The sequence below is a fragment of the Pyrgilauda ruficollis genome, unplaced genomic scaffold (assembly GCF_017590135.1).
Source record: "Pyrgilauda ruficollis isolate IOZ18807 unplaced genomic scaffold, ASM1759013v1 scaffold40, whole genome shotgun sequence".
Taxonomy (NCBI): Eukaryota; Metazoa; Chordata; class Aves; order Passeriformes; family Passeridae; genus Pyrgilauda; species Pyrgilauda ruficollis.
In genome coordinates, this window is record NW_024525490.1 from 3,641,426 (window position 1) to 3,667,879 (window position 26,454).

A 26,454-nucleotide genomic window follows, 5' to 3' on the forward strand; every position below is an offset into this window, starting at 1 on the left:
ATATTATTTTTCAGATGATGAAATTAGCATTACATATTGAAGATTTCAGAACAGTACCAATTTGTACAACCATATTGTAACTCCTGAGCTCTGTGAGTTGCATAATAAAGCTATGCAGCATCATTTTCCTCTATGTGCTCCTTCTTTCTCACAACAAATATCTTTATACTCGCAAGTTCCCTTATTTTATTATACATTTTATCATTTTTCCCTGGGAAAAGCATGACTTTTTCTCTAACTTCCCTCTGGTATCACATTTGCCACACTCCTGCCTTCGAGCATCAAAGCCGGCTCCTGTTAGGGTTCCCTAACTATAGTTAATAGACAGTTGCCCTCAAGCAGTTTTACATGCTTTGGTAAATACTCTCACAGTGCTCTTTACTAACCCCTATTTTGCAGCCTTTTTCTGTTGTTTTCTCACTTCAGACACTGCAGTTAGAGCTACCAGAGAGTTGAGAGGCCAGCAGTTCTCTGATGCTGGACTTTCCTACAAACTAAAATTCTTCAGGATTGCCTCTTTAGGACTCCTTATGGCAAATGGTCACACAGAAAATTCACTCAGAGTTTGGCTTTGTCAAAACTTCGTGGCATCCCAGCCTCTATCAGCAGTAGTGTGGCCATCAGGACCAGGACCAGTGATTGTCCCCCTGTACTGAGCACTGGAGAGGTCACAGAGTGCTGTGTCCAGTTCTGGGCCCCTCAATTCACAAAGAACTTTGAGGAGCTGAAGCAAGTCATAGAAGGACAGCAGAGCTGGTGAAGGTCTGGAGCACAAGTCCTGTGAGGAGCACCTGAGGGAGCTGGGGTGTTTAGCCTGGAGGAGGCTCAGCAGGGAGGGGCTCATTGCCCTCTCCAACTGCCTGAAAGGTGGTCACAGCCACCTGAGGGTCAGTCTCTTGTCCCAGGAAATAGTGACAGGATGAGAGGACATAGCCTTAAGCTGTAGCAGGGGCGGTTTACGTTGGATATTAGGACGAATTTTTTAACGGGAAAGGTGATTAGATACTGGAATGGGCTGCCCAGAGAAGTGGTGGAGTCACTGTCCCTGGAGATGTTCACAGAAAGACCGGATGTTTACGGAAAGACTCAGTTTACAAAGTGGTCAAAGTGGGTCATAGGTTGGATTCGATGACCTCAGAAGTATTTTCCAACCTAATTAATTCTGTGACACTGTTTCCGGCAGCATTCGGCCGTGCCGAACGCTCCCCGGCGCGGAAAGGGCCGGCACTGGGCCGAGCACACCCCATTTCCGACCAGGGCCGCGGGGCGCCGCAGCTGCACGGCCGCGGCAGGGCCGCCGCTCGCCCTGGTGCGCAGGCGCGGCGGGGCCATGCGCGGGGGCGGGTTTGAACCGTGGCGGGCGCTGCGAGTTCCCGGCCTGTGCCGCCAATGGAGCCCGCGCTGAAAGGTACCGGCTCGGCCGCCGTGCGGTGGCTTCTCCCGGCGCGGCCGAGAGGAGCCGCCGGGCTGGCGCGGGCTCCGAGCTGCCCTTGCCCCCTTTCTCCTTGCGGCCCTTGCCTCGGCGCTTCCCGGCAGAGCGGGTGACGGGCCGCTGTGGAGGCCCGTGGTGGCGGAGTGTCAGCACTGCCCCGCGGGCTGCTCGGACTCGCCGCGGGTGGGAGCGGGCTGTGCCCGGGCGCAGGCCCGGCCCCGCGGCGTGGCGGGCAGGGGCGGCCGCCTCCCTGTGTGCCACTATAGGGTGCTGCCCGGTGGGGCACTGCCCGCCGACCCCTCTGTTCTTCCTGCTCCGGGCAGTCGTGGCTTTCTTCTGCATCTCGAAATTTCTGCCTCGCCAAGTTGCCCTCTCTCTCTGCCTGCCGTTTCCCTCTGCGATCGCTGCCTTCTCTGAGAACTTCTAAGGCTGATGTTTACAAGAACCGATCTCTACTCAGAGCTCTTCTAGTTCAAAAAAGTGCAAAGCACTTCCTCATTTTCTTTTCCATCAACTGTACAAAAACTGCAAAAAGCTTTGCCTTTTGCTGGCTAAAATTTTGATTAGCTAAAATTGACTAATTATTATGAATGTGAAATACACCTTTGATCCTACTGCAAGTGCGTGGAGTTTTGAAGTAGCATCCCTTTAAGTTCCTAGTTAGACCTGTACTGAAATGTTCCGGTCTGTTTTTCTAGGAGAATTTTAGCTATGAAAGTTCTGAAATACTTGATGTAAGAGAAAGGTACTATCTTTTCAAATGCAAATGCATTGTTTTTCACAACTGAACTATCAAGGAAGAAGGCAACTCTGGCAGAATCTGTCCCAGTCTAGTAGCAGGATGAAAACAGTTAAAAGCACATTGCAGTAGACTTGTCTTAAATTCCCATTTATATCTGAAGTTGTACTACTGATAAGATTTTTCCCAATGCTTTGCATGAGGAAGTGCTTTGTTTCACATTTCTCTTGTATGTCAAAAATATTTCTAGTAATTGTAAAAATATTTTAACCTTTATAAGAGTACTTCTATTGTTATGAATAATTGGAACATTATTCTGGTTTTCATTTAGAAAGAAGACAGATGAGACTACATAACAATTAATCAGAACGATATGCTTAATTATCTTAGTAGCTAAGATAATTAAGCAATATTTGCTAAGGATGATCCTTTTAAAATGAAACTCTTGGTTTTATTCATGAGTTCTTAGACTTGTCTGGCCTTTGCATGAAGTTATTTTTGGTGAACTGCCATTTCTCCAGTTTTTGGAATTTTCCTGATTTGCCATTCAATATGGGAAAGTGGCATGGCCAGTGGAACTGTAGGTCACTTTGGTGCCTGTCCTATGTAAAATTAACCAAGGTATTGTTATGAGTTTTCTTTGTTTATCCCTCCTTGTCAGTACTTCTGTCTTTGGTTGATTGCTTGAAGATATTCTCAAGCAAGGCTGACTTGATTCCTTGAAGAGTTTATTAACCTGCTTAATGAAGCAAGCTAATTAAATCTGAATATCTCAAGTTGCATACAGCAACTGATATGAGACTTTATTAGACCCTGTGATATGTACTTAATTTTGGATGTTTCAATATAAATAAAATGAGAATTGAAGTCAACTGGAAACTGTTAAGTGATATTTCTGCAAAATTTTCTAGGAGTTTGGGGAAGGGATAATTCTATTGTGGTGATGACATTTTGTTCTGTAAGTTGTGTTGTATCAACTGGTTTTCAGATTTTTAACTAATCTGAAGATTAAAAGTGATTAAATAATGGTAAGGGTGAGCAGTCATGTAAAGATAATGTATTGCTTGTTAAGCTGGTAGTGTGTTTTAAATAGATGAAGTAGAAAGTTAGCTGGTGTTAGACTTCTAAGTTATCTCCTTTACAATTAATTTAGGGGACATAAATACACTAAAAAAATTCTGCTGCTAAAGTCTGACACTCAGTTTACTAAAAGCTGTATTTGCAACTGAATGCAATAATGTATAAAATAAACTTTTATTGGAAAGGCAGTTTAACTAGTTTTACCATGGTGTATACTTCATCAGTTGTTGTTTTCTGTCTTCTGATCCAGGTATTTCTGCCTTTGTAGAAGTTTGGTCATCTAACAGAACAGAAAATTACTCAAAAACCTTTGAACAGCAGCTTCTTGATATGGGAGCAAAAGTAAGAAGACTATTTTGAAATAAATGGAATAGGAAAGATCTTAATTATAAATTAGCTTGCTTGTTCTGCTTGTCGCATGTATTTCTTTTTAGTATGAGTTTTTAAAGAGCAAGAAGGGAGAAAATTAGAGACCTGAGAATAGACCAATGTGCTGTAAAATTCTTGCTACTGACAGATGGGAAAGGCATTTAAAGCCTTTCTACATCTACAGCCCTCGTTGCATATTAATGTGATAGCATGCTCCTCGTGGGAAGTATTGGGCTTGCCACAGACTGTGAGCAAAGCAAATCTAAGTCTTGAAAACCTGTGGTTTACAAGTGTGTGCCTTATATTGTTTTGTTTTCATCAATTTGTAAGCAGCTGCTCTGTTGTTAGTACAATGTTTCCTAACCCAAGCACCGTGATATTTTATTCTTCCATTCACTCTCCCCAAATTTAGACAGTTCCAGAAAGTGTTAGTAAAAATACGTCTTAAGAGTTTCAGTATATGTCTCAACGATTTTTTTCCATACCAGATATAGTTGACTTGTAGGTGCAAAAGATGTTTAATTGCCAGCTGTAACATTTCAAACAGCGACCAAAGTCAAACTGGCATCTTCCTTTCTTGCACATTGTTGCTGGTTAATTGAGATTTTTACAGCCCAGATTTTTTCTATTCTAAAAAAATAGTTGTGTGAACTCCCAGTGCTCTTTAAAATGGGCGTGTGTAGGTGTCTGTTAGTGTAATTTAGGAAATCTTGCTGCTGTCCTCAGATCCTCTCTTTCTGTATGAAGTAAGCTGAATGAATGTGACAGAATAGTTAGGGTAACTGTTTTTGCTATTAAAGCAAACACAACTCTCAATAAATAACTCAAGTAAAAAGAAATATTTTTATGCTGTGTTGTCAGACTGTGTAATTCTAGTCTTGTGATGTAAGACTTTTTTCTCACAGAAAATATGGCAGAAGTATAAAGTATCAAAATTCTTCAAAAGGGTCAAGATAACCAGATATGGTGCAGGCAGATGATACAGATGAGCCTATTTAGTATATCCCTACAACTGAATAGGGATGGTCATGCCCCTTCCCTGTTCCAGACACTTCCCTGTTATTGGCTGAGCATGTGGTACTAAGCTGGCTTGGATCACTGTGTCAGGAAATTAAATTCTAAATTTGTTTTTTGCTAGATTATTGATTCTGACATCTCAAAGTAAGTTCAGCTGAGCAGCAGAAGACACATAGGGTAAGGGGAGGAGGTGGGCCAGGCAAGAGGGAGGTGTAAGGTGGTGCTCCTCCATAATTTGGATGCAAAGCTTCATCAAGCATCCTTAGGACATGGGCTGTGAGCTAGATACTGGCAAAAGTGAGTAAGGAATTGCATCTGGAGTAATAATTTATTCTATAAGAGACTAATGGATCATTTTATACCTAGATACTGAAATATTATGGGGTTTTGTCTTCTAAGAAGTCATAATCAGCCTGCCACCAGCAATGTTTGGAAAAGCTAAATGGTTTTCTTAAAGATAAATACAGACCCAGCATGCTGTAGGCAAAATATAATGATGCAACTGAGGGCCCAACAAAAAGTTATGGAGCTATTTCTGTTTGGCTGGGGAAATGCTGCAGCAAAAAATGAGTTCTATTGATGTAACCACTTCAACAATCACAATTGATCAAGCAGTTCTGTATGAGGTGCTTAGTCTCCACAAAGGAAGCCTTGTTTGTGAAAAATGGAGTATCTAGAACTGAAAACATCACTTGCCAATAGAGGCTGATAACTGAAAATTTGATCGTCTGTGCTGACTTCTAATTTTCTGGTTTTCTCATTTTTAAAGCATTCCCATATAATTTTTGTTTGTAAACAGCCTTTGCCTCAAAACTAAAAGTGACTTTTATTGATGAAATATTAGTTTAAAAAGTGAGGTTAGCTGTATGCTTTAAGCCTGAGTTCTTTTGCCAAAAAGATGCTTTATTATTTCTTTGGATAGTGGCGTCTGCTTTCTACCCGGGCTATTGCATAAGAAATTATGTTACACTATGTAAATAAAAATGTTGCAAAATTAGTGATACATCCAGGGTAGGGAGCTGAAAATTGTAACATAGAGGAGACTGAAAACAAAGGGCTATTCCATCCCTTTAGCCGGCATTAGCTTGCCTAATGAGACTGGAGTTTTAATTGCTTGAGGCTTCTTGTGAAGTTGGGAAAGATCAAAAGGGTCCTTAACATAATTAGAATAAATTTTTACATAGTTAGAATAAATTTTTACGCTAGTGGTATATACATTAAAAATGGGCTATGCTAGCTGGTTTTATTAGCATTTCCCAATTATCAGACTTAAATATGAGCTCTCTGTGTATTTCTGCAGGTTTCAAAAACTTTGAACAAGAACGTGACCCATGTAGTCTTCAAAGATGGACGTTTGACTACATGGAAGAAAGCACAGAAGATGGGTGTCAAAATAGTTTCTGTACTCTGGGTGGAAAAGTGAGTACTCGTGGTTATAATGAATGTGGCATATTTCAGAGATAATATTTTATTAATAATAATTTTCTAGTATTTTTAAATTGAAAAACTTAAATACAGAAACCATTTTATTTAACATATTTGAAATAGTGATAAATCTGTGAGTATTTATCTTTTCTATGACATTATTCCTATTATAAAGCATGTGACTTACACAAAAAGGTCACGTGTAAACTCTTAAAAAATTAACATGGTGAAATAGTTTTATAGTATATTTTTTAAGAGTTCTACTCTTGTGCTCTCAGATGGCATGCATAGACAGTGAAGGCCATACTTACATTGAATACAGTCCTTTCACTTTCATATGTGAAAGCACATTTCATCAAGGGCATTGTACTGTTTCTGTAGTTAAATCCTGTAAACAGAATAAATCCTAGCAAGAAAGAAAAAGATCCATATGTATTCTGGTTTTAAGATATTTGGCAAGTTCAGAACAAAACTTCATGAAGATTCTCTTCTACCATATGGAAAAAGTTAATTTTTTTTTTTTTTTTAATTGAAGAAAAATTTGATCTATGCAACCAGTCCTTTAGAATTTGGTAGTCAATAGCTGCTTTCCTGGATGTACAAAGTGCATGTGAGGCCTAAGATTTCAGATGAAGGGTAAAAATACAGTTTATGAATACGCGTGTGTTAAACACGCCAGTCGATAAATCAATGTGATGATGGCAATTAGACTGTAAATCAAGTAAAGAGAGCTTTACCTGTACCAATTGTCATATGCATGGAGAGGTAGTGGTCTAAGTGCAAACATTTTAGGCTTGTTTTTTTTAAAAAAAGGGGGGAACAAGAAGGGAGGGCAAATCTATGCCCTATAGACACCTAAACATAGACCAGTACAGCCTGGAAACTTGTGATGCAACTCCGTTAGCTAAAAAAGAAATTCACACAGATCTGCAGACTCAGGGGATTTTTGGTTTGGGTTTTTTTTTTTTGTTTGTGTCTTTTTTGGTGGGTTGTTTTGTTTTGTTTAGTTTGTTTCGGGGTTTTTTGTTGTTGGGTTTTTTTGGTTTTTTTCAGTATGTCAGATATAGAAGTTACAGGCACACAACCCAGCCAGCTTTAACACCAAAGAAGAAATACCTTAAGTTCCTGAAAATTAGGGTGATGAAAAATTTTGTTTATATGAACATATCTTTCAAGAACCTGGTGCTATTTGAATGTGACAGTGATGATGATTTCAATACTATGTAAAATTAAATATGCACTTTAGGTGGCTAAGTGTATAAATACAGAATTTGAAATCTTAGTCACATGAACTATAAATTATTGATGATTTGATGTGCTGTAGTAAAAAGGCTCTCATAAAAGTCCAGGTGAGTACCACCAGCAATGGAAGAATGAGAGTGCCTTACAGGGGAGAGTCTAGGACACGTCATACACAAATACTCTTTCTGTGACAGCAGTTCCACCACAAGAGTCTCCTCTGCACTGCTGGAAGGCATTGAGTGGATGAACACTGTAGAAAGCTGAGGCACAGAAACAACTGGACGTGTGATACTGTGGGGCACGTCATGGAGTTTTGAAATCCATGTGTAAAAACCTCAAGAAACTCTTAAGTTTTGCTGGATAACAGCAACAAAGGAAGACGACAAGAGAAAGCATCTAGAGGGAAAACTTAGGTTGTTTGGTAGGAAATAGAAGGCTAGCATCTTCCTGGTATCTTTTAAGTTTTCCTGTTATAATTTTCTGACCAAAGCAAGGTCTTGGCACATGACTTAGAAGAAGAAGTTTGTTGGAACTTGGGGAGTCATCTAAAATAGATGTATTTTATTGCAGAGGAGGACCCGAGCTGTGAATTATGATTGAACTATTATGTAATCTTTTTCTTCCGCCCTTTAGTTTAAAGTAAATGCCAAAGGGTACAGAAGAACATACAGGTTAGATTGATGTATACTGTAAGCAGAATTCATGAGAATATCATATCCTTGGGAAAAATAAAGGTCAAGAGTACTAAAACTTGTATAGGAGATTGTAATGATAGTAATGATAATCCTGCTGTTCATGGGATTATTCAAATGAGGGACAGGCAGTACAAAATTTAAATGAGTCTGGGCTAGTATACATACACTTTTTTTTTTTTTTTTGTAATAAGAGAACCAGAGTGCCTGACTACGTTGCATGTCTAGTACATCCCTGTCTTAGACACGGTAGTACTAGAGGTAGGCAGAAGTAGAAGATAATTTATTGAACCCTGGAACAATGTAAATAGGAAGGACTGAATAATGTGTACCCATAAAATTATGGTCCTGTGTGAATGGAAGCTTAATTTAAACCTGATACTTTGTGTAGGCAAATCATGCAGAGTTCCTATGATTTGAAGTTTTAGCATTGCTAAAAAGATGGCTTGATTAACCAGCTGCTTCATTCAGTAGCAAGTGGAACATTCTCAAAATGGTCAGAAAAGCTGTGAAATGTTATCTCAGCAAGGTAATAGTACGTATCAACTTTCTGGTGTAGACTGGGGGTTGGTGACTCCTGTGGGAGTGCAGTGCAAAACCAGGTATGTTAGTTATTGCTTGATCTTAATTGGTTTGTGGATCTTAATTTGTTGTGCCAGTCTGTTCAGACTATGTCAGAGAACCATTTCATAAGTATGTTTACAGTATAAGTGTTCATACTGGAACACCAAACCCAAGAAATTTTATGACAATGCTTAAATTTAAAAAGGAGTCTAGTTAAAATGGAAGAAGTTCTATTAAAAGCTAAGACTGAAGGGAATAAAATTCTTGCAGGTGTCAAGAAGGCTGTTTAAAACAGTCCTCTTAAGCGTATCAGGGAGATGATCATTGTATTTTGGTACTTGCAGTAGACATTTTCATAGCATTGTTACCTCAGCAGTAGTCAAAAATCAAATTAAATAGAACATAAGAATTCATATAGTGGAATGACAGCATTTTATCATGGTTATATTTGGAATGTTGCCAGAGGTTGACAATGAGCTTGACTGAAGTTATAAAATAGTTTTCTTACAAGATGTGATTGAAGAGACAAGAATACTTCAGTCTGGAAAAAGAGTGGAGATGGGAGACTACTGTGAACACAAAGCTTTGTGTAGAGAGGCTGAATGGGAAATGAATGTCTGTTTTCCTTTCCAGTAGAAAAGTTGGAAAACATTACATCAATACACGTGGAGACAGATTCAGAGAAAACAGTAAATTATGGGTTTTAATAACACAGAGTTAGGCTGTAGAACTCCTTGTTGCAAAATCACAGTGAGCAAATATTTACATAGGATAAAAAAATTACTGAAGCAATTAAACATTTCATTTTATCAAAACCCAAGTATAGTATTGCATCTAACCATCTGACAAGCAGAAATCTGTGGAACAAAGTAAACTGGGAATGTTTGGCTTAGTTTTTATGTTCTTACGTGCTCTTGGGAATCTTGATACTGGAGGATACAGCAGGGTGCTGCAGTATATGATATTTAATCTGGATGCTACTTTTTGATGGAGCTCTGAAAATACCAGACAAGGAAGCAAGTAATAAACAATTAGTCCAGCATTTCCTGATCCTTCCTCTTTGTGGAAAATACTCTCACATTTAACAGCTGGCAAACCCCTATTTCCATCCTGTTAGACTTGTACAGTGTTGCCTTCCCCTGAGCAGTACTTGAGCCTCCCAGAGGAATATGCCCAGTGAGCTGAAAAGTGCTGTAATACTTAGTTTTCCTCATAAAAGCCTGAAACACTTGAAGGGTTTGTGTAGTATTTAGTGATCATTGCCTTGTTGAATTGTTGAAGAAATCTGGATTTCTAGTGCTCTTTCCAATGATTTGCATCAAACTTTTATTGGAAGCTTTTGCTCTATAACATGAGCATCTATTTGAGCCTAAACTGTATGCAGTTCTGCAGTTTACGAATTTGAGAAGATAACTCTTTAAGATGAAAATTAAAAATCAGAAAAACTTATAACTGCAGAGTAAAGTTATTTTAAATTTTAAAACTATTGAAACAATTGTTTGCTTTTGCTTTTTTTTTTTTTTTTTTTCCATTTCTAAGAATGATAAATGTGTCTTAACTTTAAAAATAGTGAACAAAAGTCATGGACTTGCTGTCATGTAAAAACATTTAAAGTGTAATGCAAAATGAGTGACAGCTTTGGGATCATTGAGAAAAAGTTTTTTACTGCTTCTTCAACACAAATACTTAAGTGAGCAGCCTAAAAAAATATCAAAACCCAGGAACAAAACTCCATATAAAATGGAATAGCTACACCTGCCCAAATTAGGCATACTTAATACTTCACATCAAATGCGTAATTGTGAAGCTCTACCTTTTTTTTTTTTAGCAGGATATCTTATCCCACAAATAAGTTATATAAATCATTTACATTCAGATTTGTCTGCAAAGTAAAAGATTCATAGATTTAATACTAAAATTTTATTCTCTTTTGCTTCTCTGAATCAATGAAATCTCTGAATTAATGTAACCTTTCATGTAGTCTGCAACTGTGCTGATTATTATCCAGAATTTAATAACAGTCACAGAAGTCCAGCTGGTGAAGCTCTCTCTGTGATGCTCCTGAGAACTCTAAATTCAGTGAATTTGACCAATATCTTGCAGTGGTTTGTCTCTCTCGTCAGTTTCAAGCCGAGTGAGGATGCGACCGTAACTGTACAGGCTCACACCGTGTGGCGGTTCCATCGCTAGGTGTCACCAGAGCCACACGAGCGGCTGCTGCGAGCACAGCCCAGCAGCTTGGAAAAGTGTGGAAAACAACACGAGTGGGAATCTTGCCCCTTCAGAACAGCAATTTGGAGGGCATCATTGGCACAAAAATTTGGATCACATATTTGGTGTGTAATAGAAGGGGGAGGGAAGGGGTAACATTACAGTACTTACCTTAAAGTTTCACACTTAGAAAGGTGAAAGGTGTTTCATTATTGCAGGGCTCAGGTGACTCTTCTTGCAATAAAGGTTCTCATTCTTCAAACAAAAACAAGAGAACAAAAACCCACCAAACCTTCTCTAATTTACTGTACAGGTGTCGAGAAACTGGAGTCCGTGTTGATGAATCCCTATTTCCTGCAGTAGACACTAATGAAGGATTTCTACTACCAATCAAAAAAGTAAGTATGTGGGTTTTTTTTTTAATGGGCCTAGAATAAAAAACTTTAAAGTTTGAACTTGACTTTTTGACCTCAAGCATTTGAACTATTTTCAGAACATTCTGTAAACTCTACCTATCCATCTGAGTAAGAGTTTAAAGACAGTCTAATGCTGTGATCATGTGACATCTTATCTGAAGAAAGTATACTACAAATCAAGTTTTTGTATTTGTAATTAAAAAATTAAGATTTAAATTCAAATTATGTAACAATGACTAATCAAAAAAACACCACTACTATGTGGATTATGTTTTACCGAGTTGCAACAAATACTTGTATTTTTAAAAACTACCTTTAAATCTTTAACTTTGCTGCAAGCAAAAAAAAAAATATCTGTTAGGGTCTTTCTTATTTAATATTAAAGTTTACTTTGCAAAATGCTAATTTCTGTGATTACCTGTGACTCTGAAGGAGGTGATAAGCAGCATAAATACCAATAATAAATACTGTGACAAAGTGGCAGGCAAAATAGGAGATGTCATTGTTTTGGCAGTTTTCTACATATAGTTAAGAGTTTTGTCTGTCTTGTAGCACAAATGTATGCAGCCAAAAGACTATGTTGAAAAAACTCCAGAAAATAATAGAAAACTTCAAAGAAGACTGAACCAAATGGCTAAAGAGTTAGCTCTACAAAAGACAGCAGTTAATGCTGGTAAGAATATTTTTTACTAAGATCCAAAGTTTTTTTAAAGCACTTGATGGGTTTTGGTGTTTGTTGGTTGGGGTTTTTGTGAGCTTTTTGCATCTTGCCATGAGAAATTTTTACAGAGTTCTTTGCATTTCTGTTGTGTTGAGGCATCTGTAATGATCTTTATCTAAGAAAACTTTTTTTTTTTGCCAAGTTTGGTTTAAAAAAAGAAACTTCATCTCAGGCTGTTTCAGCATTCAAATATTAATATATAAATCCAATTTCTTTGTGCAGATGCAGATGTACCAGTTTTATTGTTTGAAGACAATGGTTCACTTATATACAGCCCTGTTAATATGATAAAAGATCAATGCAATGAAATGGAAAGAAGAATAAAGGATATGAAGGAAAAAAGAGAGAATCTTTCTCCTACTGGTAAGAAGTTGAATTTTACTTACTTATAAAGATGCACAAATGATGGCTGGTTTTATTGCTGACTTTTTTGTGCATCTGTGCTCTCACCTTTAGAATTTTTTTCATATTTTGATTGCATGTCTGGAACACAATGGTTGCAAAATAGTTTTTTATCACTAGGCTGCCCAAGAGGACTAATGTTTAAGCTAGACTTTCTAGCCATGTAAATTGATATTATCACCTCTTGCTTAAACTTTACAGTGAGACACTAAATCTTATTTCCTGTTAAATTTTAATGTGGATGCTGTGCATGACAAAGATTGTAATGTTATTACTCCCACATCAACAGTTTAAAAAGGACCCCAAAACTGATATCTGTCCAGGTACTGAAGAACAGGACTTGAAAAATACATAAATTTTAATAACCTAATTAAATAAATCTAGTTGATTTTAAAATGGGTATTCTAATGAATTAAATCTAGATTGTAGTTTTCAGATTTTTTTTAGTGTTTGCATTGCCTTACTGAGAAAATATTAAGGTCTGACTCATTAGGTTTTGCCAATTGCTCTAAAAAATGTTGAATGTGAACTATCTTTTGGTGGGGCAGCATCTGTAGTATTTGAAGTTTTAAGATGTGCATTTCAGCTAGACTGTCAATTTCTAATTTCAAAAACAGTTGTGAAAGTAAAGAAACATTAATACATGGATGAAAAATTAAATCTCAGTTTATTTCAGTGAGGCTTGTATATATTTTCTCTCCAAATTTTAAGGTAAACTTTCAAACATTAAAAGCATTTCTGCTATATCAAGATGTGATTGCCAATTGCAAGGCTTCACAGATTCTTTCGTAAAATGTCTCAACAAGACTTAGAAATATCAGTTATCATTTCTAACTAGTTTTAGATTATTCTTTAGTTTCAGAAAAATGTTCTGCTGAGTTACCTAGAAAAAATGCTTACAAATATCTAATAGCTTTTTTTGTATTCCTAGGTTCACAAATGACTCAAACAGTTCCAAGCAGCTCACCAGGAGACTGCCCACTTCCTACTTGTATCTTAACTAATTCGGAAGATGAGTTGCTACCTGGTAACTAACACAACTTAATATATTACAGAAATTAAAAATAATATATGGCCTTTATATCTTACTTTGGAAAGTACGATATACTGAAATGGGAACTGTATGTATTTTCTCGATCTTTTATATTTAAAGCTGAATTATCTTAGTTTTTCCTTACTAAAGAAAGTATGTTGTACTAAGAAGTCAGGAAAAATGGAGCATGAGGAATACCACTAGGTAAATGCTCTGCCTTACAGCTGTATTGCTTGCCTCACTTCCTCCTCTCTACTCATACCATTTCCTATTATTAACTTTCTGTCCTACATGGTATAAATCTTCTCTGCTCTTAACAGCGATCATGTATAGAACACAGAGTGCACACCAAAGATGTGATATGGGAAGCTTGAAAGAGATCTTAATGAGGGTAAGACCTCAAAGAACTGCAATGTCTTCCAAATTTTCAGTTGAAAACCATGAATTTGAAAGTTAGCCTAATGTGTTTTTCAGATTAAGTGGTCAAGTTTGAAGAAATAGCACGAGTAAAAATAAATCAGCTTTTTAAATGTTGTATGATTTAAGATGGATTAAAATAATTTATTAGCACGGTAAGAACCTCATAAAATTATTCTCATAAATTAGAGGTTTGTTCCTGTGTTTTGGTGTATTAGCAGGGCATAAGAGAGGAGATTGTGAAGTCTGTTGAGCTACTCCAGTGAACATCTTAATAGTATTGATTTTGTATGCAAGAGGTGCGTGCTTCAGCCCTCATGTCATCTGTCAGTCACAGGGGCAAAGAGCTCAAGTCAGATTCTGGCCTCGATCTCAGCAGCAAAGTGAGGAGAAGGGAGTCTTTAGAATTTGTAATAAGGGCCACTAGAGCAGCTTGCCTGCTCTCCGTTCTCCCTCAACAGTAAGCTATACCATATGCTATTTTGAGGTGTTACATTTTACTGACATGATACTGGAGTTCTGTCATGTTGGCTTACCTAAGAACACAGTGGGTATCTTACAGCCTGCGACAGCTTGTTATATATTCGTGCAATATTAGTGAGAAGTAATAGTTGAATACTGGAAGTAGCATAGCTCTGCCAGCAAACTCTTTTACTTTGGTAGATTAGGTATGTGCTGATGAGGTAGAACATTGTGATTTGAGAGCTTTCCTTGCATATGTCCCTTCAGCTTTGCAACTGCACAATGTAATTTTACATTAAGAGCAGATCACCAATTCCCATGACCACATTCAGTGTAGCTTCCATCTCCAGTACTCTGTGACAGTATCCCCTATGTTTGTGCCTAAGAGATATATGAGATTGGTTAATAATGGTTTAGAAAGTTCAAGAAGCTAGGTTAATTTGAGGATTGAAGCTGACTTCATCATTTGTCAGTATGAGAGACTGATCATACCATGTGAAATTTATCTCTATATGTTTTATTTTTTTAATATAGTTAGCTACACTATATGTTTAAAAAGATCTATATCTAGTAAGCAAATAACATCAAGAACTTACAGAATGAGTATTCTGTGATGTTGCACTCAACAGCTACTTAAGCAAAAGCTTTTATTACAATGATCTTGTAGAACAACAGGATTTTAAAAAATGTATGTTGATTAATTGTACATTAGCTTGTTTTGGAGGAATTTATTGTGAAGAGTTATGAATAGATTCTGTGTAACGCCTAACGCAAATTAATTTCATAAGAAAAGCTATAAGAAATAAGTCTTTATTCACATTCTTACTATTTTTAATACATAGTTTTAATGTATGTGGCATGATAGTATGGTGTTGTATTTAAATCCATCTTAACTGCAAAATCTTCAAGGTGGAACTAATGCTGTGGTAGCAGAAATTGTTACTGAGTTTCCACTGTTACTAAACCTAACTTTATCACCATATAATCTTGCTTTCTCTACAAATGCAAGAGGAGTAACGAGTTGCTCTGTTGCTTTATTTCAGGAAAGCAAAATGGGACTTGTGGGTGCTTATGACCAGGTTAGGGGATACAATAGCTAGAACCATAGGTTCTTGTCAGCATAGTATGTGCTTTGTTTCTAATCCATTTTCTCTTCAGTTTTTGTTGACTTGCTGTATAATATCCAGAGAAGTGGCTAAATCTTTTTTTTTTCCCAGTTCAGGAATTTCATATATATTTCACTAAGAAATTGATACTCTCTCTGTTTTGTTCAATACATTTATATTGCCACTTTTTTTTGTTTTGCAGAAGAACAAATGGACGACTGCTTGAACTCAAGTTGTGATTATCTTTGGAAAACTGAGACGTTAAAGAGACAGAGAACAGAGGATACTTGGACTGATACTCATGTGTCCGTGAGCACATCAGTGAATTCTCCATCACATGACAATGAGGAGAAGAGATTAACACCAAAACGACATGCTTTAACAGAGGAACGACATGGAAGTTTAACAGAGAAACAGATTATACAGCCCACTTTGGATGACAGATTGTCTTTAGGAAAAAAACATTTAAAGTTTCCAAAGAAAAATCAGAAGAACAAGAGCAAGACTACTTCAATTGCAAATGAAACTCCTCTTCTTGAGGGCTTTGGTCATATTACTCCTTCCAAAAAAATAGTCCAATTAAATACTGTTCCTGCTTTGATTGACAGTCTCTCTAATTTGCCTATGAATAGTGAAGACTTAAATGCATATTCACTGAATAAAAGCTTCCCTGTTGACAGAAAGTATTGTGTTCTTGAAGACAAAAAGAGGAAGAAACTACAAACATTACCAAGTTTGAAGCTGGCTACCTCAGAACTGGGTGCATCAGGCTCTATGGGGTTCTTGCAAGCAATTACTACCTATAGTAAGTCTTACTGCACTGAAGAGTCTTCTTATGAAGACTTCTTTTCATCGTCTAATTCAAATGAAAATGAAGTACAAATACAAGTACCAAAGGAATCACAGAATCCCCCTGAAGTTTGTTGCAATGACTCTCTTACAAGCATGGACCTACATGATGTGAGTTTCTGTGAGCCACATAACACTACGAAGATAAGTAGGAAGATGTCTATTTCAGTAAATGATTTTCCAGTAAAGCAAAAAATCAAACCAGCTAAACATCCAGGAAGCATACCATTAAATATATCAAGTGGTGAAAAAGATGACACTGGAGAAGCTCTAGATGCTGATGATATGAACAGGCTGCCACAGCATGCTCATGAAAAACCCTGCAACAGTGTAAATGAGTGTCCTCACACTGCTGGTAAGTTACTACATAGAGCTGGAAAATCAAAAGATATCATGCTGCATTAGATATACTAATGCAACTAAATTGCAAAATGAACTGCCATTCCAAAAGGAAAAATACTTCAGAAACACACCAAAAGAAGAAAATACTGTGGTGCTGACTTAATTACTGAGTCAAATAAATGAATGCATAGAATCCAAAAGAAGACCTATTTGTTTTCCCATACCTTACAAACACAATGTCGTAGGAGATAAGGAAACTGCTCACTGTACACAACAAAAGTAATGTTGAACCTTGTTTCTCTCAGTTTCCTAACTTTCTGATGTTATTCAAAATCTGTTTAAGAAACCATGGTCTCATCATAGATTCCCTTGTTCAAACTATTTTTATTTCACAAGTGAAAATTGTTACCAAAATTGCAGTTAGGATCATGAAATCTCTGGTGGAAAAAAATATTTGAGTTAGCAATGTGTAATTTGTGTGGTGAAATAAGACCTGCAAGAGTTTCAATGTAAGCATTTTTTTCAACCATTACTTTTTTATATGGAACTGATCTTAATTTTTAATTATAATTTTAAGAGTATTTTTTATATTTAGGCATTTTCAAGTTGGTTTAGCATAAAGTATTTTTATGTAAATGATACTAAAATATTGAATCTCAGGAACTTCTCTGAAAGATGCTCCTAACTAGCATTGGAATAATTTTCAGTTTTTGATACTTTGAGCTTTGTCAAGCTTTACATGTGGTTGAATATTTGTAACTATAATTGCGTGTTTTAGTAATTTATCTTCCCTAGAAAATTATCTAGTAGTTCATCAATTAATTCTATAAAACTAATTATTAACTTAAAGGGCTCAACAAACTTGCTATCAGACTTATGAAATCCAGTGAGGATGTTGAGTCATGGCTGTGCCTATATATGTGAGTAATAAGCTGCTGAACTATGAGCTGCCATTTTGAGTTTACCTGTATTTTAATATCTGGAGTGCATAATTTCTTATACAGTTTAAAAACCAGTGGATGCAGGTGTATGTTATACAGGTATAAAGGTATACCCAAAAGGACAACCTTCTGCTCCAAGTGATAGATGAGCCATGAAGTAGATTCTATGTTGGATCTTGTTCTCCCCAAGAAGGAGGTGCTGATGAGGAATGTGAAGCTCAAGGACAGCCTTGCTGCAGTGACCATGAAATGTTGGAGTTCAAGGTCTTGGGGCAGCAAGGTGGGCATACAGCAAGCTTATTACTGATGTGCTGGACCTAATGAAATGGATTTCCCTAATTTCACCAAAGTATATTATTTCCATAGATTTACACAAAGTGTGGGCAAGTATGACCTCAAGTTTGACAGCTTGAATGAGCTCACTTAAAAATGGAAGGAATCAATAATGTAAGAGAAATTGTGTTTTCCCTAATAATGCAAGTTTTGTGGTAGAAAATGAAAATCTTGTATTACACTTACTTCTATGATGTCTGTGATGGAATAATTGGTTTTTATTAATTATGGATTAAGCATTTCCTTTTTTAATTAAATGTAAGTTGGTTTTTGTCCCTATTAGTAAATAAATTGTAAATTGGGTTTTTTCTGTGTATTGTACATTATTTGAAACTGGTAAATCCAGTATATTTTTTAAAAACTAATGAATTATCTTCATTCATCATATATATATGGTTGTGAGTAATCAGCCATATAAAACATTTTTCTTGCCCATTTTTTTGTTGTGATTTTATGTCAGTGGCACTTTTACCCAGTATCTTTAATGACAAGATGATTTGATAAGCTTTCTTTCCATAGACTACTTAGAACATTTCATTTTAAAGCAGAATATGGAGGCTAATCTGAAACGAAATTTTCAAGGCCTAATGCTTATGTGGTAGCAAGCTTCAGTTTCCTTTGTAGGGCACATTCAAGGCTGCCCAGTTGTTCTGCTGAAATAAATACTGCTACTTATGTTCATCTTACTCATCTACAGGTCATGTGACTCTTCATCTGAAAGCTACAACAATAAATAGTAATGCACAAGGAATGCAAGCGTATATTCTCTTAAGCTTTTATCATGCTAAAATCATTTAGAAATTTGAACTCAGACCTTCAGCATTACCTCCAGTCTTAAAAATAAACTCAAGGCTTATGTGAGTTAATTTTATATATTTATGCTAATGTGGAAGGCAAATATTATCTTAATTGGCAAAAAGACTTAAACTAAGACCCATTGTACTGTAGTTAATGTAGTTCAGTGTTAAGTTGGAAAATCTAGAATGTCATTCTGTTATTTGGTGCAAGAAATCATTGTGTTTAATTTAGATTATTGAGTTTTACCTGAAGTTCTAGGTGTTATGGGTCTTAATGCTGCTAAAATATTGTTTGTCTTTAAAAGCACACATGTGAAAACTTCCTTAGGTTTGATGTGCCTTTTGGTTTTTTTCAGCTTTGGAAGAATATAGGCTCACTAAAAATATTTTATAATGTCCTCTATTGAGATTCTGTTATGTCATATTAAAAAACAAATGAGGCATGAGGAAGAAAACTGTTTCTTCCTTGATTCCTTGTTTTATTTATCATTACAAAAAGTTGAATTATAACTAATTATTAAAACAAAAGAGGACAAGTATTTCTGAGTAGAGGAACAGGCTGAGAGTTATTTTGATGTAGTCAAATTTGCCAAAGCCTCATGGCACTTGTCCTAGAGCACATAACAAACTACATACAATTTTTATAAACCATTAACAGGCTCACTCTGAGAAGCTGGGGAGGCACATAAGTTTTCAGAAAACTTGAAGAAATTATGTTCTGTATAATAAAAACTTGTTTGCCCATGCTTCAGTAATATCTATAATATAATAACAATACAAGGTATTAAATATTCTGTGCATGTGTACCTGAAGGATTACTAATGATGACAAACTTGGACTTAATTCCTTCGTGTTGGGGTAAATGCCTCTATGGATAAGTACAAAATAGTAGATACAACATACCTCAAGTAACACTTCATAATTTTTAAAGTAGAGAACTTACATTTTTATATTTTTAAATAGAGAATATTTTTAAATATTCTCAATATTTTTAAAGTAGAGAACTGTGCTATAGAAAAAGATTTTATTAGATAGACATGGTTTATTTGATTGAGCAGAACTAGCTCCTTTTGCCTAATCACTGCTTTCCAATTCAATGGAAATATCAAATGGAATTCTGAAGATAATATTCTGGTTCAAAACTTCTCATAGGTGTTAAAATTATCATGAATGAGTAGAAACTTAAACTGCAAAGCAAAATTGCTCTAATTTGTGATAATGCTTCTAATTCGTGATAATGCAGAGGGCTCAGTTGTTCATTTTGGTGCCAAACATTGAGCAGTGTTTTGGAAGAGAATTTAGGGGATCTAATGGACCACAGTGGCAGGAGTTACCTGCATATTTGGACTTGGTTTAGGGAGAACTAACACTGGAAGCAATTGCTTCAAAAACTTCTGTCAACTTTAAAGTCTTCTAGGAAAAGCTACTAAAGATGAAAACTCATTATTGATGCCTGAGTTACTGCTTTAAAAATAAGTAATCAGGAAAAAACAGAAAATAGTGAAGCTTGAGACCTATAGGATGGAAAAGCTGGAAAGTGCTTGAGAAGTGCTAGACAGGAATGGAATAGCAAAGAATAGGCCTTATTAATGTGGTGCCTAAGATCCATGAGCTGATAATCAGAGATAAGGGACATTCTCCTCTCTTCCTGCTTTCCTGAAAATATGAAGAACCCACAGGAGTGAACCTGAACTAGAATGAAGTCCAGGAGTACAGGTTTTAAGTCTTTAAGCCCAAGTGGGACAAGTGCTGTGGAGCATGAGCATTCAGGCCAAGAGTAGTAAAAAGAATATTACACCACTTTTCACTGTTAGCCCCCAACCCAAGTACCACTCAAAAAAAACCCCAAAAAACCTGAAATAAAAAAACCTGATCGAAATTAACAGATACTACTTTGGGTATAGCAGTGGAGTACATGATCTCTTTACATCCTATGCAGTCATGTAAACAGTTTGGGTTTTTTTAATATTTCAAATACGTGTATAAAAGTTCTTTTTCTTATGCAAAAGAGGTAATTCTTTATTATGTTGCAAGATGTTCTCTTCTACTTGCCATCAGTCTTCCTCAGATTGAAAATGGTTGGCCTCAGTGCAATACTAAATAAAATTAACGTAGCTATTAGTTATTTCTTTATTACATGACACTGTATACCTAAATATTGAATTTAAATCAACAATTGTACCTGAAAACCAAGTTTACATTTATTACACAAAAATTACTGCAATAAATTTTGACTAGTTTAAAGATTATAAAGAGAGTAATCATAATGAATTGTAATCCGATGTTTTGTCGCCTCAAGGACTAAGAGTTTAAGTAGCTGTCAGAGAAAAACAAATGATTCTTAGTTATATATGCATACTAAATAGGGATAGTACCCTTCAGTATTTTCCAAAACTAATCAAAAAACTTAGTTGGCAGGAGCTAAATTTAGGCCAATTTAATCACTAATTAGACATTCTTTAGCTGATCTCATCCATTTTTTTGAAATGAAAAATGAACAAATGTTCTAAATTAGACTTTATTGAATGACATTTGGGAAAAATGCTCTCCTTAAATTTAGAATATTTAAAGCTTAATTGTTTAAAAGATAGATCAAAAATGTTCATCTTAGGCAGGCAAGCTAATTTCTCAAATGATTCAGAAATTTATTATTTAGTTCTTAGGAAAGTCATTCTGACAGAGTTGAAGAATTTATAAAATACATAATGAAAAATACTGGTTTTTGACAGAGTGCTTCTCATGGATGCTTCCTTTTCATATCTAATAGGTCTGATATGCCTTTATGTGCACAGAATCCTTGCCTGCCAACAGTTTGCTAGATTTGCATGCAAAGCGTTTGAAAACAAGTTTCAGACCTTCATGTCATTTTAGATAAACAAAGTGTGTACCAAAAGCATTGATGTGTCAATAAGGAAAAGAAAATCTAGCCACTGAATCTTCATACCCAAATATCTCTATGCAGAGGAAGTGCACATTTTATAATAAATAGCAATTTAGCAGATTCTCTACTTGTAGTCAATATATAATTTTCAAAATACAGGAAATTGGGAGTTTACATCTGGTTTATTTATAAGAACAGATACCCAAAGATGCAATCAGATGCTTGACTGTCATTCCTTTTCCCTAACTGAAATACAGTGAAAAAATAGCAAGTACAAATTATTAAGAAATATTTCAAGGGTGCACAGCACTGTGCTATGATAAAATAATAGGTTGCAGTCTCATTTCATAAGATTGCATTTTTCATTTTAAGTTTCTAAATCTGGTTTCTAGGTGGCGAAGATGAAGTTTCAGAGTGTCACGATACTGATAGCTCTTGCAAAATTTTTAACGAACAAAAGAATAAGCACACTGTGGGCTTAAGAAAAGCTGGAAGACTCCAGAAGGTCAGTTTAACTAATATTTTCTTTGTTAAGCTCTTTCGTGGAGGATCATTGAGTGTCTTTGTATGTACAAAAATTAAAATAAATTATCTTTGCAGTATCAATTTTAAAACTTTCCTGAATCTCACTTTTCTTGAAATATTATGCTAATGGCCTTGGTCTTTAATCATAAAACTGAGCTCTCTGATGACTTATGGTGGCTGAGCTCATGCCAAGCTGACATCATAAAGGAGATTGATAAACCGGTTCAAACTGAAAAAAGCTGAAAAGCCACTAAAGTTACCTGAAAAGGTGCCTGTCCATTTTGGAGGAGTTACTAAATGCAGCAGGTTTTTTTTTTTTATATTTATACTGGATCATTACCAGTGGATGTTTTTGTAGAATGAAGATTTATGTAAAATTTTCTTTTAAGTTCTGGTAAAAGTAAATTTCTTAATTTACTATTTAAGCTCAGTTTGGCTGTAAAAAAGGGAGAAAGGATTGAGTCAGCACTGAATCTTTTTTTTAGTGTTTTTCCTTTGTAAAATCTTTTAAATAAATATAGAACTGATCAGGAAAATAAATATTAGTTCTTTTAATCAGTAAGTAGCAAGTCACAATGGAAATGAGTGCTGAGTTCTTTTGAGAATGGAAAGTCCTAAAGCACTAAAAGATTGCTGTTGTTAACTATATGAAATTAGTTGTTTCATTGGTAGATACTGGTGGAGTTTCAAAGAGACTGATCGCAGATTTTGAAACTTTTTTATGTAAAGGTTTTGTGCAGGTGCAATTACTAAATTGTTCAATACTTTAAACATCCTGAAGATTGGATATTAACTTCCATGGACCAGTGATCTCTGGATTAAAAAGATTATTTGACTTTACTGCACCTTACTCCGTTTTACTTTTTTAATATTAATTCCCTTTATTTTCCTAAATATATTATGTGTAAAATTAATAACTAGAATGTATAAATCACTCTAGATGCATGTAGAAGCATTTAAGGTAGTGTACTCTTTTGGCTAAAGTATCTCTCCAGAATAGTTTCATTACCTGGCACAAAACAACTGACCAAAGCTGCTATATGTAAATCCACAAACCACAGTCAATGGCTCTTTCTAAGGCTATTTGCAGAAAGTGTGCTTGGGCATTTGTCAGGTTTGTTGGTTCTGATTCCTTCTCTAGTGAAATTACTCAACAAGAGCATTATATATCAGTTCTAATTCTGACTCATTTGTCTTAAGATCCCAACATAACGATTCTGTACTGAAGACAAACAAAAAGCAATATGAAATAATTCTTTATTGTTCCCCTTTTTCAGATCTCACCTTGCAGTCAGAGGTATCTTTAAATGGTTCTGTGTGGTGTCTGCTTGCTCTGTGAGGTGTTTAACAGTAGCAAAGCAAAGTGGGTGCTAGAGAAAATTCCTATTCAGTGTTTTGAGATGGCTTCTTTTATCCACCCATTTCACCTTGGTGATAATACCATTTCAGTCAAATATCAATAAAATAGTAGTGCATAGTTTCATTCATGTCATGAATGCTTTTTATTATTAAACTTATTTTAAAGGTTTTCATTGTCATCTTGGCTATGCAGATGCATATGGAGACAATTTTGGGGAAGAACAGGGATTTGACTGAAAAGTTTTAAAAAAAAGGAACTTCACAAAAACATGCTATGTGATTAACCAGGTGCTGTGTCTGGCAATGAGACTGTTGCACTGAAAAGTTTAAATTTTAAGAGAATATTTTTCTAAACAAGATGAGACTATGTAAATTTTTGTAAATAATTGTATTGCAAAGCCTCTCTCCTACCAATCAAAATATGTTCTTGAAGCTTTATAAAAGCAACCAAACATTATACACCATTTTTATTTAATACTTTTTTTCCAGTGGCTGTGGCTTAAACATTGCAACCTTTTGCTGACTTTTGGCAATGTAAAAGTTAAGTTAGAAAATGTAAGTTAGTTTCCTTTGCCTAAAGAAAAAAGTGGGAGAGAAATGGTGCAAATATTTTTAAAAGTATTATTTTATTGAATCGTAGTATTATAAAGAATTTCCTAACATTTATTTAAATCTGAAAAGAAATTCTGTGCTAAAAATACAACTGTAAAAGAAATGTCATTTCCTAGATACTTAGATGTACAAACATTCCCACCAATGCAGCTATGTGAGTCTTCAGACAGACCGTATTGCTGGGAATCTGTTATAAGTGTGATCTGTTAAATTCATTACTTTGCTTCCCAAAATAGGAGACAGCTATGTAAATTGAAGCTATCTTTTTATTTTGTAGAAAAAGGGTTTGAAATCTCACGCCTCTTTAAAAATACTTTAAATGCTTGCTGAATGTAGTTCCCAGATAATTAGTGTAGTTTAGTTGCATCTCTTGCACTGTGGTGTATGCTACAACGACCATTATCATTCTAATTCATTCAGTACAGTGAATGCATGTCAGTAGGCCTTTGGAGTTCACTATGTAATGATAAATGTTAAAAAAGCCAAGGAAAAATATATTTTAGGAAACAAAAACCTTGAGGTCTAAGTGTTAACATTATTTACTTCTGTGGTTCTTTCAATTTTTCATTTGTAATTTCTTTAATAGAAATCAAGCTATAGGTTCTGCGTTCTCTGCTGTGCTACTGTAGTATGCTTTTGTTTTCTTCAAAACTTCATACAGGTTGAGTTTCTTGTATTTTGTTTTAGCTGAAGTCAAAACTAAGAATCACTTTGTTCAGATACTTGTATAGTATATCACAATTTTAAAGTACTAATAGTTTTCTTTATCTATACTCTTTACGTAGGCGTGCTTCTTGCACTGTTAACATGGGAGATATCAAATCAAATATAGGTAAAATTGTACTGTCAAGAAACAAAAGCTATGAAGACAAAACAGTTTATAATCGCAGCTGCATGCACATTTGGGAAAGATAATTAATGTTTTCAAGAACCTTTAATGGCTTCAGAAAAAAGATTTTTGGATTTAAAAACACATCATCACTACCCCAAAACCAGGACTTTTGGTGTGTTCAAAGGCAGTGCATACAGCCAAATTTATAAAATTCACTGTTGGTTTTGAGACAGAGTTGGTAAGGATAAACACTGTCAATTAATGCTTGTGAATGTCAGCAGGTGGCTTCCCTGGTCTAGAAATCTAAGTTGGTGATAGTGGATTGCAGGGATGAAATAAACCCTTTATGCATTGTGATGTGTTTCTCAACTATTCCATGAAATTGGATACATTATTCCTTGTTGCTTTGCATGGGGAAGATAAAGTGAAATAACTAAAATTCATCTTAAAGCCGAAGATGTAGTCAAACAAATTATTTACAGCAGTGGTGAACTGTTGAGTGCTCATTTCATAGCTTATTGTCACAAAAAAGTTTACATTTATCACAACATCTGTTGCATGTCACAAATTAAATATTTTGTACTTTAAAAAGATCAGAGACTCATTATTATTAACCAGTTAACTGCCATTTTTGTTCAAATAAAAATTTGGTTTATAGTTTTAGAGGGATTTGAGAGGTGCTGGATGTCTTTTAAGGCATCTAAGAGTCTCACATCAAAAGTCTCAAATCACTAGAAATTATATCAGAATAAACTGTAAAGTAAAAAAAAAAAACCCATAATACTGTTTCTGAGTGAAAAGAAGAAACTCTTTAACCATGTGAAAATACCAGTTAAGTGTCATGAGGGATGATTAAAAACATATTTTTACAAAGAAGACAAGTATGGACCTAACTGAAATTCCTTCAGTTTTGTTTTTAAAGAGATTCATCTTGGCTCATATTTCTGTAGCTCTTGGATGTGGGTGAAGGTACATCAACACTGAATTTAAGAGATTTTTTGAGAAAAGATTTTTACAAGCAATCTAAGCTCATGCTGTGGAACAAATAGCGTGAAGCAGGCCATTGTTAGATCCTGTTATCACAATCCTTTTTAAAATTACTTTATTTGTGGCAAAACAAATGTTAATTTCCTGAAAAATCTGTAACTATAAAACATTAAGCATCTTGCCAGACATTCAGGAAAGTGACTTTATGACCATATTTTATATGTGCACTCAGACTTGTCTTAGATTGTATTGGTTTTGGGGACAACATAGTTTTATATTTTCCTTCCTGTTTTGACTTGTAGTTGCTTTGAATAGGTACATATTTTAAATACTGATACTTGAAATGTTACTGACTTTGAGACACAAATGAATAGACAGTGAATTAGACAAGGTGTAAGCATGCAAGCTCCATTACAGTTAACGAAGAAAAAACTGGTACTACCTGTCTTTATGGTTTGGTGAAAATGCTTGGTGTAATGGGGGTGGTCAGAGGATAGCACCATGAAGGATGCCTATGAATCCCATGGTTTGCAACTGTTTCAAAAATCCTTCTATATGATTAATCCCATGACTATTTTCACTCAAACTTTCGCAATGCAATTCTGGTTCTGGACTTTCTCCAGCTAGCAAATTTGTCCCCCACATTTTTCCTACTTCAAGTGGAGGGC

The 26,454-nt window shown here is 35.5% G+C and overlaps 1 protein-coding gene across 1 annotated transcript in view; it reads left to right on the plus strand.

The window, feature by feature from the left end:
• The first annotated feature begins 1,338 nt into the window (after positions 1 to 1,338).
• Positions 1,339 to 26,454, plus strand: part of MCPH1 (microcephalin 1) — a 122,908-nt gene continuing 97,792 nt past the window's right edge. The window contains exons 1-9 of the mRNA XM_041477479.1: positions 1,339 to 1,408; positions 3,502 to 3,593; positions 5,938 to 6,056; positions 11,085 to 11,169; positions 11,740 to 11,860; positions 12,131 to 12,271; positions 13,242 to 13,337; positions 15,531 to 16,532; positions 21,864 to 21,976. Coding sequence (XP_041333413.1) covers positions 1,390 to 1,408; positions 3,502 to 3,593; positions 5,938 to 6,056; positions 11,085 to 11,169; positions 11,740 to 11,860; positions 12,131 to 12,271; positions 13,242 to 13,337; positions 15,531 to 16,532; positions 21,864 to 21,976 — 1,788 coding nt within the window. The 5' untranslated portion in view covers positions 1,339 to 1,389. The remainder of the gene's footprint in view (positions 1,409 to 3,501; positions 3,594 to 5,937; positions 6,057 to 11,084; positions 11,170 to 11,739; positions 11,861 to 12,130; positions 12,272 to 13,241; positions 13,338 to 15,530; positions 16,533 to 21,863; positions 21,977 to 26,454) is intronic.